Source organism: Rattus norvegicus, chromosome 18 (assembly GCF_021556685.1).
Source record: "Rattus norvegicus strain SHRSP/BbbUtx chromosome 18, alternate assembly SHRSP_T2T, whole genome shotgun sequence".
Lineage (NCBI taxonomy): Eukaryota > Metazoa > Chordata > Mammalia > Rodentia > Muridae > Rattus > Rattus norvegicus.
In genome coordinates this window covers 16,651,180-16,667,500 of record NC_141551.1, presented here as the reverse complement: position 1 = coordinate 16,667,500, position 16,321 = coordinate 16,651,180, and the positions used below count along the sequence as shown (strand labels likewise).

Genomic DNA, 16,321 nt, shown 5'->3' with positions numbered 1-16,321 from the left:
ACCTGTTTAATTGTATTTTCCTATTTTTCTTTAAGGGATTTATTAATTTCCCCTTTAAAGGTCTCTATTACCTTTATAAGTTTGGATTGAGTGTGTCTTGGTTGTGCTAGGATCTCCAGGGCTCACTGTAGTAGGGTAGCTGTGTTCTGGAGGCGTCATATTGATTGATTGATCTTTGTAGGGCCTTTTGCATCTGGTTGTTCTGGATGTTCCTGTTGTTGTAGGTACTGGGGGGTGGCCAAACCTCAATGACCCTGGTGTGGCAGGCCTCTGGAGGGTATCCTTTGTCTGGTCATTGGTACTCGGGGGCCTCTGGAGGGTATCCTTTGTCTGGTCATTGGTACTCGGGGCAGTACCAGTCTCCCAGCAGCTTGTGTGTTCCTGGGGACATCTTGGGAAACAGATTGAGGGGAGGCAAGTGGAGAGCTGACTGGAAAATGGAGGTCTGGGGGATAGCAGGCTGCACAGGGCAACTGGGCATGTTCCAGAGGACTCAGCAACGGGTGGGGGAGAAATCAAAAGATAGAACTTTAGCAACACTTTACTGCAAATTTCATGAAATGAAATGAAATCTATTGTACATTTCATAACCTAGAAATGCTCCTTAAATCACCTATAAGCCTAAATTTTAACATATGATGTCATTACTTCTCAAACTTTTTTTTTTCAATCAAGTTGCACCTCCTCCACCTCTAGGGTTCCGTAAATTCCACCGTAAAGTTTATTCTTGAACTCAGATTGGCAGTGTAAATGACAATGCCCAAGGTCACTCAGCCAATGGCAGAGTTAGAATATGAGCCCTGATAGTGCTGCTGCAGACCACACTTGGTCCTTAGAACTGACTGGAAGTCGGTGACGCATGCAGTGGTCACGCTCATGTCTTAGATGGGGCCAGAAGCCAGAAGCTTGGATAGTTGTTACTATATTGTCTTTTAACCTCTGCAACCATGTCAGAAGTTACTGTAGAAGGTTCTAGGCAAGACCTGAAGAACTTCCCTCTCTACATTTCAGAGATTTGAGTTGATTAAAGACTACTTAGATGTGTATATAGATGTGAGTTAGTATTTCAGTCTTGCTCCTATTACGACCTGAGAAAACACTAAGCTATTCCTTTGTTTTCTGCACCACTAGTTTGGGTGAGGTTTTTTTGTTTGTTTTGTTTTTCCCATAAGAAATAGTTTTGTATATCATCTTTTGGGGAGGGAGGTGTAAATTATCTTACACTTCCAGATAATAATATTCTATCATTGGAGAAAATAAGGACAGGAACTCAAGCTAGGATTCCTAGAGGAAGGAGCTGATACCGAGGCCATGGAGGGGTGCTACTTAATGGCTTGCTTCACGTGGCTTGCTAAGCCTGTTTTCTTATAGAACTCAGGACTACCAGCCCAGGGCTGGCACAACTGGCAATAAGCTGGGCCCTCCCCACATTTGATCACTAATTGAGAAAATGCCTTACAGATGGATCTCATGGAGGCGTTTCCTTAACTGGGGCTCCTTTCTGTAATGACTGTAGCCTGTGTCAAGTTGACACACAAAACCAGCCAGTACAATTGACCCCTTGGCAACTTGGCACACAAACAAAACACATCACTATTAAGCCACAGCCCTTGCTTTCTTCTTTATCCCCAAGAACTGTCCTCTCAGAGGCTCCATCCAGCAGCTGATGGAAACAGATACAGAGACGCACAGCCAAACAACAGGCAGAACCCTGGAAGTCTTGTGGAAGAGTAGGAGGAAGGATTGACAGAGCCGAAGGGATCAAGAATACCACAGGAAGACCTACATAGTTAACTAACCTGGGCCCGTGAGGGCTCACAGAGATTGAACCACCAACAGAAGCACATGCATGGGCTGGATCTAGTCCCCTACACAGATGTAGCAGATGTGCAACTTGTTCTTCATGGGGGTCTCCTAACAATTAGAGCCAGGGCTGTCTCGTACTCTGTTGCCTGCCTTTGGTTTCCCATCCCATACCTGGGCTGCCTTCTCTGGCCTCAGTAAGAGAGGTTGCTGCAATCAGACTGTAAAGTGAATGAATGAATGAATGAATGAATGAATGAGTAAATAAATAAGGAAAAACCATAAATAACTTTAAAGGTCTCACAGTCTTTACAAATTCAAACACATGAAAGTTTTAGTCCCTTTAAAATATCTAATCTTTTTAAAATCCAAAGTCTTTTAAAGTTCAAAGTCTCTTAACTATAGGTTCCAGTAAAATACTTTCTTACTTCAAGAGGGAAAAATCACAGTCACAATCAAATCAAAACAAAATCAAACTCCAGCCATCCAATGTCTGGGGTCCTCCCATGATGCTCTGGGCTCCTCCCAATGTCTTGGGTCACTTCCATAGCTCTGCTCTCTAGGCTCACAGATTTTCTTCTAGACTCAGCTAGTATCACTCCATTGTTACTGCTGTTCTTGGTGGTCATCCCATTGTACTGGCATCTCCAAAATGCTAGAGTCTTCTGCTGTAACCAGGCTTTATCTGGACGGACACACACACACACACACACACACACAAACATAAATTCAAAACTAGCAACTGTTTGCTAGGCCCAGTACTTCTCTAGTAATTTTGTAGGTAATTATTGATCTTCCTAGTTGGATCTAGAAGACGGTTAACATTGTATGCAGAGCTCTGACCTGTACCCTTCATTCTCTCTCTAAGCCCTGACCTAACACCAAGCAATTTGTGGTTCTAGAAAAACAATTGTGTGATGCCTGAGGATGTGAGAAACTTCTACTTGATGACCAATGGTTTTCACATGACCTGGAGTGTGAAGCTAGATGGTAAGTCCGCCTCCTGATGCTGGAGAGCATTTTCCTGTTGGGAGGTTAGGTAAGGCCGCGTTGAGGATCCGTAGAACTGTAACGCCTTTCCTTTCATACTGTTTTTGTCTCAAGTGTCAAATCCAGAAGCTCTGATTCCCTGCCCCTCACCACCCCCTACTCCCAAAACTAATGGATGCCATCAGTGCTTTACCTACTCCCACCCTGTTTGACTCTGACTTGTCCTGATCTAGAAGCCCAATTTAGAGACTTCCTGTTAGAGGAAATCATTAGTCACCACACAGAGAATCTGACCAGCTCAAACATAAAGCATCTGAAAACTCCTCCTTGGGGTCACACAGCACTACCTCTTAGCGTTCTTGAAACAGAGGACCAACTCTTCCAAGCTCAACTTCAGTCTCACCATTGTGCAACTTTAAGGCTCTCATTCTCAAACTAGAGCCTGTCCCCAAACACTTTATTTGCAGGCTCAGGCTTTTGTCTAAGTTATGTGTCTGTGCTTAAACATTCACATTGCAGATGCAGAACCCCAGTTTGTTGCGTGCCAGAGATTCAGATAGTATGTAAACATGAGAGGTGGCGCTTCACATGTATATGAAATCTCTTCAAAAAGTTCCTATGCTAGGAAGTCCTAAACTAGCCCCTGGGGCCCAGCATGTTATCGCACAAACCTACCAGGGCTCAGCTCACTTCTTTTATCACCTTCAGCTCCAGCCACATCCTCACGTAACTTTGGCCTGGGTAGCATCTATAGGTCCCCACTGTTATTAAGGAGCAATGATTTCTGTTGCACAGAAAGGCTATGCAACAGACTTCTCCCTTTTATGACTGCCTCCTGCTAGCACCTCTGAGTTGCCTATTTTGATGATTTCCAGAACTATGTTAGTCTCCTGTACCTAGTCAGAGGCACTTTTTTAGTTTATTGATGAATATCTGATATTAGCTTTCAACAAAATCATTCCATTGAGTAAGCTAAAAACCTTATTCACAGCTATGATATGTTACTTAATTTGTCCATTCTAGTCTTTTTATCCCCATTTCTAAATGGCCTAATGCAGTGACAGAAGGGGAATGGGATTAAAGAGATGGCTGCATGGTTAGCAGCATTTCTGCTCTTCCAGAGGACCCGAGTTTGGTTCCCCCAGCACGCAGGTAACTCATAATCACCTATAAATCCAACCTCAGGGGATCCCGTGACTATGCTAACCTCTAAGAGCGCGCACACACACACACACACACACTCGCACGCATGCGCACACGCACGCACACACTCACACACACATGCATTAATTAAAGTGTTTTTAAAGGAGCAGAGGTAGCCTGTGATATTCACTTTAGTGATCTTTATTGATACTCCATGGTCTAAGTGTCTTCACTCATTCTAGCCTTTTCAGATTTCTGGGTCTTTGCGTGTCACCCTTTATCTGGCATCCTATATCAGTAGTATTCTGTATAATATAAGGCAACATGTTTGTATGTTCCTTAGTTAGACCTTATTCACAAAAGACCAGACCCATCACACAAGAAGTTCTTTCCATCAAGTAAGGGAAAATGAATAATGGGGGAGATATCGTCCATCATGAAGGCTTATAATAAAAAGCAAAAGGATCCATTACATAAGCAAAACCATTATTTCCTTAGAAACTGAAGCTCTGGCTAATAGAGGGGAAAGAGTGATAATATGTTTTAAGTTATTTGCTGTTCACAGAGTTACTAACTCTGGATTTTCTGGCCCTTTTGAATATCCCTTTAAAGTCTCTTCTTCAACAACACCGTAATAACCATGGCTGGAACTGTCCCATCACCTTTGGCGCCCAGTTCCTCTGTTTGTTTACATGACAGGCAAGGCTAGTGCTTTGGGGTATACAGTGAAAGCTCTTCTGTGCACCTTCTATCAGGCTCCTCTGCCATGAAGCCCTTCTGGGTGGGCTTATTGGGTTATTCAAGCAAAATCACTTATTGTCACCATTGCCTAAGCTACTACTGTCCTTCTTTGTCCTGTAGACCACATTATTCCACTGGGAAGCATGGTGATTAATGGCATTTCCAAACTGACTCAGCTCATCCAGTCCTCCGTGTACTCACTTCCTAATGCACCAACTCTGGCGGACCTGGAGGATGATTCTCAAGAAGGTACCTGGCGAACCTGACCATCTTGTCTCGCTTTATAACACTGAGACCAACAGGAGCGTGCGGTATAATAACCCTAGGCGCCACTAAACAACCGTTCCCGTCCATAGCTTCCGGAAGTGAGAGAGAAGCAGAAGACAACAAAGGAAGTTTTCATGAAGGGAATTCCAGGGTCATGTCTGAATCCCATTTTTAATTGTATTATTTGATTGTTTGATATCTAATTTTATGAGTTCTTTATATATTTTGTATATTTAGGTCTCTGTCAGATGTATATAAAAATCTTTTCCCATTTCATAGGCTGGCTCTATCTGATTGATTGTGTCTTTTGCCTTACAATAGCTTCAGTTTCATGAGATTCCATTTATTAATTATTGATCTTAGTGTCTGTGCTATTAGTGTTCTGATCAGAAAGCTGTATCCTATGCAGTTTATTCAAGGCAGTTCCCCACTTTCTCATCTCTCTGGCTCAGTGTGCTCAGGTTTTATGCTGAGGTCTTTGATCCACTTGGTCTGAGTTTTGTGCACGGTGATAAATATGGCTTTATTTGCATTCTTCTACATGTAGGCATCCAGTTTGACCAGCACCATTTGTTGAAAATGCTTTCTGGGCTTTTTTATTTTTTAATCTAAAAAACAAAACAAGAAACGGGTTTTCATAGGTGTGGGAATTTATGTCTAGATCTACAGTTCAATTCCATTGATAAACATGTCTCTTTTTATGCCAATACCATGTAGGTTTAGTAACTATTGCTCTCTAGTACAACTTGAGATCAGGAATGGTGATACCTTGGGCAGGTCTGTTATTGTTCAGGGTCATTTTAGCTATTCTGGGTTTTTTGGTTTGGTTTGGCTTGGTTTTCCTTATAAAGTTGAGGGATTGTCCTTTTAAGTCTGGAAGGAATTGTGTTGGAATTTTGGTGGGAATTGCACTGGATTTGTGGATTGCTTTTTGTAGGATGGCCATTTTTACTATGCTAATTCTACTGATCCATAAGAATAGATCCTTATGGGGGGGAGGATAATAAATAAGAATAGATCTTTCAACCTTTTGATATCTTCTTTAATTTCTTTCTTCAAAGACTTAAAGTTTTTATCATACAAGTCTTTCTCTTGCTTGATTATAGTTACCCCAAGATATTTTATATTATTTGAGGATATCGTGAAGGGTAGTGTTTCCCTGATTTCTTCCTCAACTTCATTTGTCTCTTATTTATAGGAGAGCTACTAATTTTTATAGTTAATTTTGTATCTGGCCACTTTGCTGCAAGTGTTTATCAGCTGTAGGACTTCCCCGATGGAATTTTCATGGTTTCTTATGTATACTGTCATATCATCTGCAATGGAATTTTCAGGGTTTCTTATGTGTACTGTCATATCATCTGCAATGGAATTTTCAGGGTTTCTTATGTACACTGTCATATCATCTGCAAACACCAATGCTTTGACTTCCTACTTTCCACTTCCTACCCTTCAGTTGTCTTATTACTCTAGCTAAAACTTTAAGTACTATATTGAATAGATGTTGAGAGAGTGGACACCCTTGTCTTATTCCTGATTTTAGTGGAATTGTTTTGAGTCTATCTCCATTTAATTTTATACTCGCTCTGGGTTTGCTGTAAACTGCCTTTATTATATTTAGCTATATCCTTGCATTCCTAAGCTCTCCAGGACTTCTCCTAGAGCTGAAGTTGTCTCCAGGGCATGAAGGGGTATTGCATTTTGTCAAAGATTTTTTTCAGGATCTAACGAGGTGATCATGTTTTTGGTTTGATTTGGTTTGATTTGATTTGGTTTGGTTTGGTTTTTCTTTTCTTTCAGTTTATTTGGTGGATTACATTTACTGATTTCATATGTTGAACCATCCCTCCATCTCTAGGACGAAGCCTACTTTATTATGGTGAATGCGTTTTTTTTTCATGTGTTCTTGGATTCTGTTTGAAAGCATGTTATTGAGTATTTTTGCATCTCTGTTCATAAGGGAAATTAGTCTGTAATTTTATTTTGTTGTTGAGTCTTTATGTGGTTTGGGTTCAGGGTAACTGTGGCCTTGTAAAATGAACTGGACATTGTTCCTTGTTTGTATTTTGTGGAATAATTTGAGGAGTGTTGGCATTAACTCTTCTTTGAAAGTCTGGTAGAAATCTGCACTAAAACCATCTGAGCCTAGTTGGTTTGGAAGACAAATGACTGCTTTTTAGGGCTTATAGGTCTATTTAAATTGTTTACCTAACTTGTTTAAAGTGGTGTCTGTTGAGAAAATTATCCATTTATTTTAGATTTTTCAATTTGGTGGAGTGGAGGTTTTTTAAGTATGTCTTTATGGTTCTCTGGATTTTCTTGTGTCTGTTGTTCTATCCCTCTTTTCTGATTTTTATTAATTTGGATATTTTCTATCTTTTAGTTAGCTTAGATAAGGGTTTGTCTGTTTTGTTGATTTTCCCAAAGAACTAACTCTTTGTTTTATCGATTCTTTATATTCTCTTTTGTTTCTATTGATTTTAGCCCTCAATTTGATAATTTCTTGCCATCTGCTCCTCTTTTTGTTCTGGAGCTTTCCAGTCTGTTGTTAGGTTGCTAGTTGATATCTCTTCAATTTTGTCCTCTAAGTGCTCTTTCACTGTGTCCCATTAGTTTGGGTATGTTGTAGATACACTTTCGTTCAATTCTAGAAAGTCTTTAATTGCTTCATTTCTGTCTTGACCCATTTTTCATTCAGTAGTTGTTGCTTAGTGTCCATGTATTTATAAGCTTTGTTTCTGTTTTTTTTTTTTTCTATTTTTGTTGACATCCAGTTTTAATCTGTGGTTGTCTGATATGGGTGAAGGGGGATATTGCTATTTCACCTTTCTTGTATCTATTAAAACTTGTCTTGTGTCTAAATATGTGGTCTATTTTGAAGAAAAGTTCCATCAGATCCTGAGAAGACAGTATGTCCTTTTGTGTTTGGGTGAAATGTTCTCTAAATATCTGTCCGGTCTATTTGGCTTATATTTATTGTTGTTTGGATGACCTATAGGTGAGAGTTGGGTATCGAAGTCTCTCCACTATTAGACCATGAGGGTCAGTGTGAGATTTAAACTGTAGCAGTGGAGTTTTTTTGTTTTGTTTTGTTTTGTTTTTTTACACAGAGGTGGCTGCCCTTGTGTTTGGGGCTTAGATGCTAAGAATTAAAATGTCATCTTGGTGGACTTTTCCTTTGATGAATATATAGATAGTGTCCTTCCCCATCTCTTTTGCTTAATTTTGGTTTGAAGTCTACTTTGGTAAATATTAAAATGGCTATACCCCCTTGCTTCTTACATCCATATGCTTGAAATATCTTTTTCTACTTCTTTATCATGATGCAATGTTTCTCTTTGATGTTGAAGCATTTTTCTTGTATCCAGAGGTAGGTTGGGTCCTGTTTTTGTATCCACATTGTTAATATGTATGTTTTTAGTGGGGTTTTAAGCCATTCATACTGGATATCAATGTACAATGGTTGTTAATTCCTGTTATTTTGTTGGAGTATGTGTGTACATGCTCTCCCACCTTTTGTAGGGCTGGACTTGTAGATATTTAAATTAAACTTTATTACAAAATCTCATTTTCTCTATTTATGTTGGTTGAAAGTTTTGTTGTGTATAGCAGTATAAGCTGGCATTTGTGGTCTCTTAGAGTCTGCAACCAGTCCAAGCCATTTTAGCTTTCAGTGTTTCTGTTGTGGAGTCAGATGTAATTCTAATAAGTCTGCCTTTCTATGTTACTTGATCTTTTTCCTTTGAAGCTTTTAGTATTCCTCATTTGTTTTAATTATTATGTGATTAGGGGGCTTTCCTTTCTGGTCCACTATATTTAGTGTTTTGAGTGCTTCATATGTCTATAGCCATTTCCTTTAGGTTAGGAAATTTTTCTCCTGTGATTTTGTTGAAAACATTTTCTGGGCCTTTGAGCTGGTATTCTTCTCCTTCCTTTATTCTACTATAGGAATAGGTTCAGTTTTCTTCATAGTTTCCCAAATTTCCTGAATGTTTTGTGTCAGGAATTCTTTGTATTTAGATTTTTGTCTGAACAAGTATATCCATTTCTTCTGTCATCTCCCCAATGCCCGAGAGTCTCTCCTATTGGTGAATCTATGGTAATAATGATGGCTTAACTTTGTAAAATGCTGCAGTTCCTGTTTGTATCCCTAAATCTTTCATTTCCAGGATTCTCAGTTTGTGTCTTCTTTATTGTTTCTATTCCATTTTCAAGTCTGGGACACTTTTATTTCCTTCAATGGTTTTTCTTGGCTTTCTTTAAGGGATTAATTCATTTTCTCTTATTGTTTTGTTTATGCTTTCCTGGTTTTCTTTAAGGAATTTACTCATTTCCTCTTTAAAGACCTCTACTACCTTCTTATAGTTGCTTTGAAGGTCTTTTCTTTTGCTTCAGCTATGTTGGACCTGCTGTGGTAGGATAGCTGGGCTGTGGGGGTGATTATGTGTCTAGGTGCTGACTTCTGGAATTGTCTTGGTTAGGTGGGATCTTGGTTCCTTGGTTTCTGTTTCCTCTCTGGATTTTCAGAGAATGTGTTGACTGAGTGTTTTGCCTCTTATACTGAGCTTCTCGTTTGTTCATGGGGGAATGCTTGCTGGTTTTGGAGACTTGGGAAATGGGAGGTCAAGGGGAGATGGTCTGAGAGATTTCCCATGAGCATGGACATGGGCAGGGGAAGCTGTAGAGCTAGGGTGACCCTGAGAACTGGGTCTAAGGCAATAGAGAGTTGGGGAGGTCCACAGGCAGCCCACCTGGTCTTCTTCCTGTCAAGCATTGCCTGTTGTTGAGCAGGGGGTGTCCATCTGGTTTGGGGGCTGCGACACAGCGATAAGGAGGGAAGGGAAGAGCTGAGCCTAGAGTTTGTAAAATATACTAAGCTAAGAATTCTATATATAACACAAATGGTATGGTAGATGAATTATAGCTGAAAAGGGCTTTTAAATATACATTTTTAAAAGGTGGCATTTCCCAAAGCCTTGGATTGTTTCTTGTAAGTTTCCAGAAAGTAAATATTACTAAAAATATCTGTTGACACCTGAAGAAACTCAACCCCATGAGCAAAAACCACCCTAAATTAAAGGTAACATGAAAAGATCAAAAGTTCCTCCCCAGAGTGTTCAAGTACAGACTTGACAATGTTGTGCTTGTACTGATGGAATAAAAACCAAGGGGAAGCTTCAGGGAGGAACTGAAGACTGAAAATGCAGACTTGGAAGAGCAGGCAAACGCTCAGGGCCTATCTAGATACTTAGTCAGTGTGGAGAACTCCAGGTTTTCATGCGATGTGACAGGGTGTCATGGATACGTGTTCCAGGACAGGCAGAGCCTGCCCAGGAGTTGGCTCCATTCCTGCTGTTCTCAACTGTGAGGTTCCCAGGGGTTTTGAACCTGCTTCAACCTTGCCAGTTCCATCCGGTGGTATGGTCCACTAGCAATTTCTCTCATCCAAAGATTACCAGGCAGTAAAATAGTTTTAATGGAGTAAAATAGATTAATTAGAACAAATCCAGAACTGACACACATTTTTGGTATTATCATCAGAGGATGATTAGGTAAATATATATATCAATGGGGGTAGAACAAATTATGATTCGTCCGTTCCCATAGCTCATGAAGCAACCACTAGAAGGAAGGAATCAGTTATACTACAGGACGAGGGCTTCTCACATGGGATCTCTGTGTGGATGTTTTCCTTATATTGTAACCTGGGAAAAGGAAGACACTCCCATCAGCATCCTAACATTCACATTGCTCTGCTCTGTATGGGCTCCATCTCAGGAAGTTCAGTGATCTTTCTTTATGCCGTCTTCCACCACATTGTCAGTTTGTATTGGTGATAAGAAGGCCTGGTCCATCAATGAAACCCAGAGCAGATAGAATGTAGAATTCTCCACTGTTTTTTTCATTTTGTAAAGTTACACGTATAGTGCTGTGTCTGAGTTGACTTTGAACATCACTGGTACTCTCTGGGTTTCTAGGCAATGAAGACCACCAGCTCGAGAAGCCTCACTTTGACTGTCGCAGTGCGATATTTGAGCTGGATTCATGCGGTGGGAATGGGAAAGTTTGCCTCGTCTACAAAAATGGGAAACCTGGTAAAGTTCATTTCCAAAACCTGATCCTACAGGATAGAAGGGCTCTCCCGAGCTTGCCTCTCAGCCATCATTGCACAGAAGCTCCCTGAGATGCCTCCACGCGTCTTCTTTGTGCTAAGACTCAGCCCCTTTGGTCCTCTCTGAGCATCTCCCACTGGGCCAGTTTCTACGTTCCATCTCCTCGTATGAGTCACGCTTAAGAGAACTCATCACTCTGTTCAAGGGTTGTACATTAAATAAGCATTTAGGAGATATTTTGCCTTTTATACTTTTGTATATAGGCCAGTTAAGAGCAACGGAAACCTGAATTACTAGACCTCAAGACTCTACATGTGAAGTGACGCTTCCCAAGAGATGTAGGGCTAATGGTAGTTACTGAGATACTGTGTACACCTAAACAAACTACCACCTACTCCATTATAGCAGTTCAGGCCTAGGGACTGAATGTACAGTTAAGAGTTAGAGTCTAAGTAAGAGTTAAGCAATCTAGAGCTAAGTAAGAGTCAAGCGCTCTTCTTACCTCTTTCTGATGGTGTGAAAAGGCATAAACATTAGAAATTACCTCTGGAGAGGAGAGATTGTTCCTGGGTTGAGGTGTTCTAGCTTAGACTTAGAGCTTTCTTATGAACAATGATTGGAATTACATATGAGGAAAGGGTGAAAGGGGCAACCAAGCAGACAAAGGGCTTAAAAGCCACATTCTAGACAGGTCAACTGGTTGGTGGTAATGACAGTTTCACTTTAATGACCCTAAGGGATGAAAAGGAGATGGAGTCTGAGTGCCAGCCACTTCCTCTCAGGCAGAGCTGGGGACGCCAAGCAGAGTCTGAACTGCTGTAGAAGACTAAGAAATTGTTTAAGGCTGTTTAATACAATGGCAGGATACAAATGAAAATGGGCTGGTAGTTTTGGAAAAGGAAGAAAATGGGGGAAGTGTTAGGGCTATCTAGAAAACTGATAAGCCAGAATAGGCTACAGGTCGTTTCCAAACGGGTGTAGATAGGAACTGGCATGATAGCCTGTCATACAAGCAGGATTGCAGGGGTGAGGAGGTATGACCAGTGGTTCTCAGCCTGTGGGTTGTATCCCCTAAGACCATCATAAAACACAAATATTTATATTACTATTCATAATAGTAGCAAAATTACAGTTATGAAGTAGCAACAAAAATAATTTTATGGTTGGAGGTCACTACAACATGAGACACTGTAATAAGGAGTTGTGGATTAGGAGGGTTGAGAAGGTTGGTATAGACTCTTTTATGCTGTTCTTTGGTTTGGTTTGGTTTTTCATAGCACTTTTGATTAAGAGACCTCTTTTTAAAAGACTGATCCAGTCAAGGTTTCTTTGCATCAAAAAAGACGACGGAGTGCTCAGTCCACAAGCATCTGCTAAGGTGGCCTTAATGAACTGCCACGTAGCCAAAGCAAGCAGATAGATCCATGGGGCAATCAATCAGAAACCTATGAGTATCAAATAAACCGGTAAAAGCAGCCACAAGAGCAGGACTAGAAGCCTAAAAGGGGGGAAAGAGGGAAGTTTTATGTTTACTATGAATTTTCTCCTAACTATCAATGTATATTGCCATTTATTTAAAGGGAATCTGTATTAAGCTGTCTCTAACTTCTTGTGCTATTTTAGGATTAGCTCATGACACTGAGATATGGTTCCTGGACAGAGCGTTATACTGGCATTTTCTCACAGACACCTTTACTGCCTATTACCGCCTGCTCATCACCCACCTGGGCCTGCCCCAGTGGCAATATGCCTTTACCAGCTATGGCATTAGCCCACAGGCCAAGGTAAGGAAAGAACGCCACCATCTCAGAATCTGATGTGTACCTAGATCATTCTGTGGAAATGGCTACCTTCCAAATTCACTCTATGATCAAGGGTGAAAACAGTATTTTCAGTAAGTGATTCATGTTGGCTGATAGCTTCACATGATTCAGATCTAATTAAATAATCAGGATCGGGGTTGGGGATTTAGCTCAGTGGTAGAGCGCTTACCTAGGAAGCGCAAGGCCCTGGGTTCGGTCCCCAGCTCCGAAAAAAAAAAAAAAGAACCAAAAAAAAAAAAATAATAATAATCAGGATCAACTAGAGTGTTATTTTTAATTAAAATGTTACTGGGGACTTGAGCCTAGTCAGCCGTTTTTGGATTGACAGGACAATACACACACTTAGAAAGATTGACAGGTCTCTGGTTTTCCTGTGCTCCAGGTATGCACCCCACTGTCAGGCATTGGTAGCATGTTTTCTTTGTATATTTTTGCTAACACAAATGTAGCAATTCTGCACTTTTATGTTTTTCACCCAGTGCTCCATTGTGGAGTTCTTTCCATATCAGTACCCATAGATCTGTCTTCTGTATGTTGCAGATCTGGCCATCATTTCACAGATGCCAGGTTTATACAACCTGCCTTGAAAACACCAAGCAGTGGCTAGAACTTCTGACTGGAATGAACTGGCCTGGTTTAAAGAAAAATCATAGTGATTTCTTATAGCACTTAATCAGCAAAAAATTTCACTGTATCTTTACCAGATGGCCTCATTGTTCTCACGGTTTTTATAAGAGCAGCTTCCATATACTGTAGTGTGAACTGGTTTTGATCAAACAATGGCAGCTGCAGGTATAGAGCACACAGCTTCCTATTAGGGGGCGGGGAGGGGAGTACCGCACTGACCTCGGCTGCAGCACCTATCGGGACAGTGCTGTTGGAACACCCATGATGGGCACCATCTGCTTTGATGGCAAACAGGACAGTGTCCTTGGTGGGCTCAGTAGTCCTACGGTGCCAACAAGCATACTTGTCTTCTTAGTTCTCACAGTACATTTATTTTGGAGGCCTTAAATAGTACTATATGTGCTTGGCCAAGGGTTGATGGTGTCTCTCACCACTTAACTGTTCGAGAGCTCATAGATTTTTTCAAGGCAGTTTTTCATAAAAATGTGTATTAAATGAATATTACATCACGGGAATGTACCAGAAATGTTTTAGATTTCATAGCTTTCTCAATTTTGAAATAATCACATGTATTTTACCAGTTGACACTGAAAAAAAATGTGGTTAGTGATGGTCAATTTGTAATGTCTGTCCTGTGTCACCTGCTCTCTCCCATTTGTGCCTCACAGCAATGGTTCAGTATGTACAAACCCATCACCTACAACACGAGCCTGCTCACAGAAGAGCCCGACACCTTTGTGAACAAGCTGGACCCCAGCAAAGTGTTCAAGAGCAAGAACAAGATTTTAATCCCAAAAAAGAAAGGGCCTGTGCAGCCTGTCAGTGGCCAGAAAGGGCCCGGGCCCTTAGCTCCGCCTACCTCTAAACCTTCTGCAGGCTGTGGAAACCCTGTCCGAAAATAAGCGTTCTGTCACCTCCCATCAGTAATATCTGGGCACAGACAGCCCTGTGCAGGCCCCACCATTCTCCTGAGAGACCAAAGCCTTAGGCCTTCACTCCCACTGTTGTTAGCCAGGAGTTGGGACAATCACACTGAATTCTCCCCAGGAGTCCATTCCTCTGTAGGTTGTGCCAACCTCGTCTCCAAATCCAACGACGGCTTTCAGATGTACCTAGAGCTTTCTTATGTCTGTACCCAATCCTTAACTTCTTAGCAGTAATTAGAGAGGTCACCCTCCCAAATAAACCCATGGTTTGAATCATCAGTAACGACTAGTCATGTGACCATCGCGGTTATGAAAATTTCATACCTTCAATTGCATTAGCCACACTTCAGGGGTGCACCCAATAGTAGATTCCATATTGGCCAGCACAGAAAGGGGAACATTTCTGTCACAGAAGCATTTTGGACAGAATTGCATGTGAACACTTTCATACTGTTCTTCAGATCCAATAATGTTTGACAACGTTACTGCCTTAACTTCATGGGCTTTATGCTTTAAGAAAACACTGTCAAAGTCTTGGGTTCTTTACAACCAATACCACACATTTCACTTGAGTCATTTCTTTTTTTAATTTGCTATAAAATATCGTGTTCCTGATCAGTTTCTACATTTGCCAAAATCATCTTTAAAGAGATCGACCCTTGCTGTATTTTATCTGTTAGTTCCCGGGGCATCGTTTGCAGACAAAGCCAGTCTGGTAAGAATTTCCAGCTCTTCTGCTTATGCACAGTTGGATGCTGTTGCTCCCAGCTTGCTTAAGTCTAAGCAATGGTAGGTGTGGGGTCCCAAGAAGCCTTTGTACATGAGTGTCCTATTCAAAAGGCGTTTCCCCCATAGCAGCATGATGGTATTAGACACTGCGCCGTCCCACAGGTTTATCATGTGGCATAGATTAGGCGTATAACAGAAGTTCTGTAGAGAAAGACGTACTCTGATTTTCAGTTAAGAGTATCTGTTCCTTCGTCTGCACTCCTGGCAATGGGCAGGAGTTTTGATGGCTGTATAATTTTTGTAATGATACTCCAGAGGTAGAATAAAGAGTTCTGAGGAGGAACAGACTGCACACTCCCTTTCCAGTTGGCCAACCTACTCAAACTTTTCTACTATGGTGGTTGTCTGGGCTTCTTTCCTAGTATGTGATGGGAGCGAGAAGCCCCTGTCATTTTCTACCTGTACTTCTTCAACACCACTTTGAATGTTTAGTGAAGGTTTCAAATTCTTGTTTTGGGGACTGGAAGGATGGCTCAGCAGTTAGGAGCGTGGACTACTCATGCAGAGGACCCGAGGTCATGTTGCAGCACCCATGTGAAGCAGTTTATGGCCCCTGGAACTCCAACTCCAGGAGGCTCAACATGTTCTCCAAATTCCACAGGCACCTATGCACACACAAAGAAGGAAATAAAAACATTTGAAAAACTGTTGTTCTTGTTCACTATTGTGATACTCAGAAAGGCGGTGGGGTCTTCAGTCTTTCTCCTGCCACTTTCCAGACCCTCGGGGACTCTAAGAAGAGTCAGTCACCAAGGATTATTGGCAGACTCTGGTTGACTGCATCCACATTTTTTAAAAAGTTCAAATATTGAGATATAAGTGTTCTAGTGCATTCTGTCTATACAAACCCAAGCTGTTCTCAACTTTGCAATTGGCCTGCATTTTCCCAAAGCTAGAATCCAAGCATGCACTAATGAAAAGTGTTAAAACAGCAGCACTCTTCATCTTTTTCAGCTTCAAAACCAACCATATACTATTCAGTGTGGCTTTAGAAAAATTATATGTTTAACACTAATGATGATGTCACTATGTCTCCCTAACTTTGGAGAGAATTTGAACCGCACCTGAGCAATTGAAAATGTACGGCAGTTGAAGGGAA

The 16,321-nt window shown here is 41.1% G+C and overlaps 1 protein-coding gene across 2 annotated transcripts in view; it reads left to right on the top strand.

The window, feature by feature from the left end:
• The window catches only part of Tpgs2 (tubulin polyglutamylase complex subunit 2), a 57,052-nt gene extending 41,180 nt beyond the window's left edge, over positions 1-15,872 (top strand). Inside the window, 5 exon segments of one of the 2 annotated variants that reach the window (NM_001014147.1) lie at positions 2,706-2,793; positions 4,798-4,926; positions 10,923-11,039; positions 12,681-12,841; positions 14,176-15,872. In NM_001014147.1, coding sequence (NP_001014169.2) covers positions 2,706-2,793; positions 4,798-4,926; positions 10,923-11,039; positions 12,681-12,841; positions 14,176-14,409 — 729 coding nt within the window. In that variant the 3' untranslated portion in view covers positions 14,410-15,872. 2 annotated transcript variants of the gene reach the window in all.
• Positions 15,873-16,321: the final 449 nt, after the last annotated feature.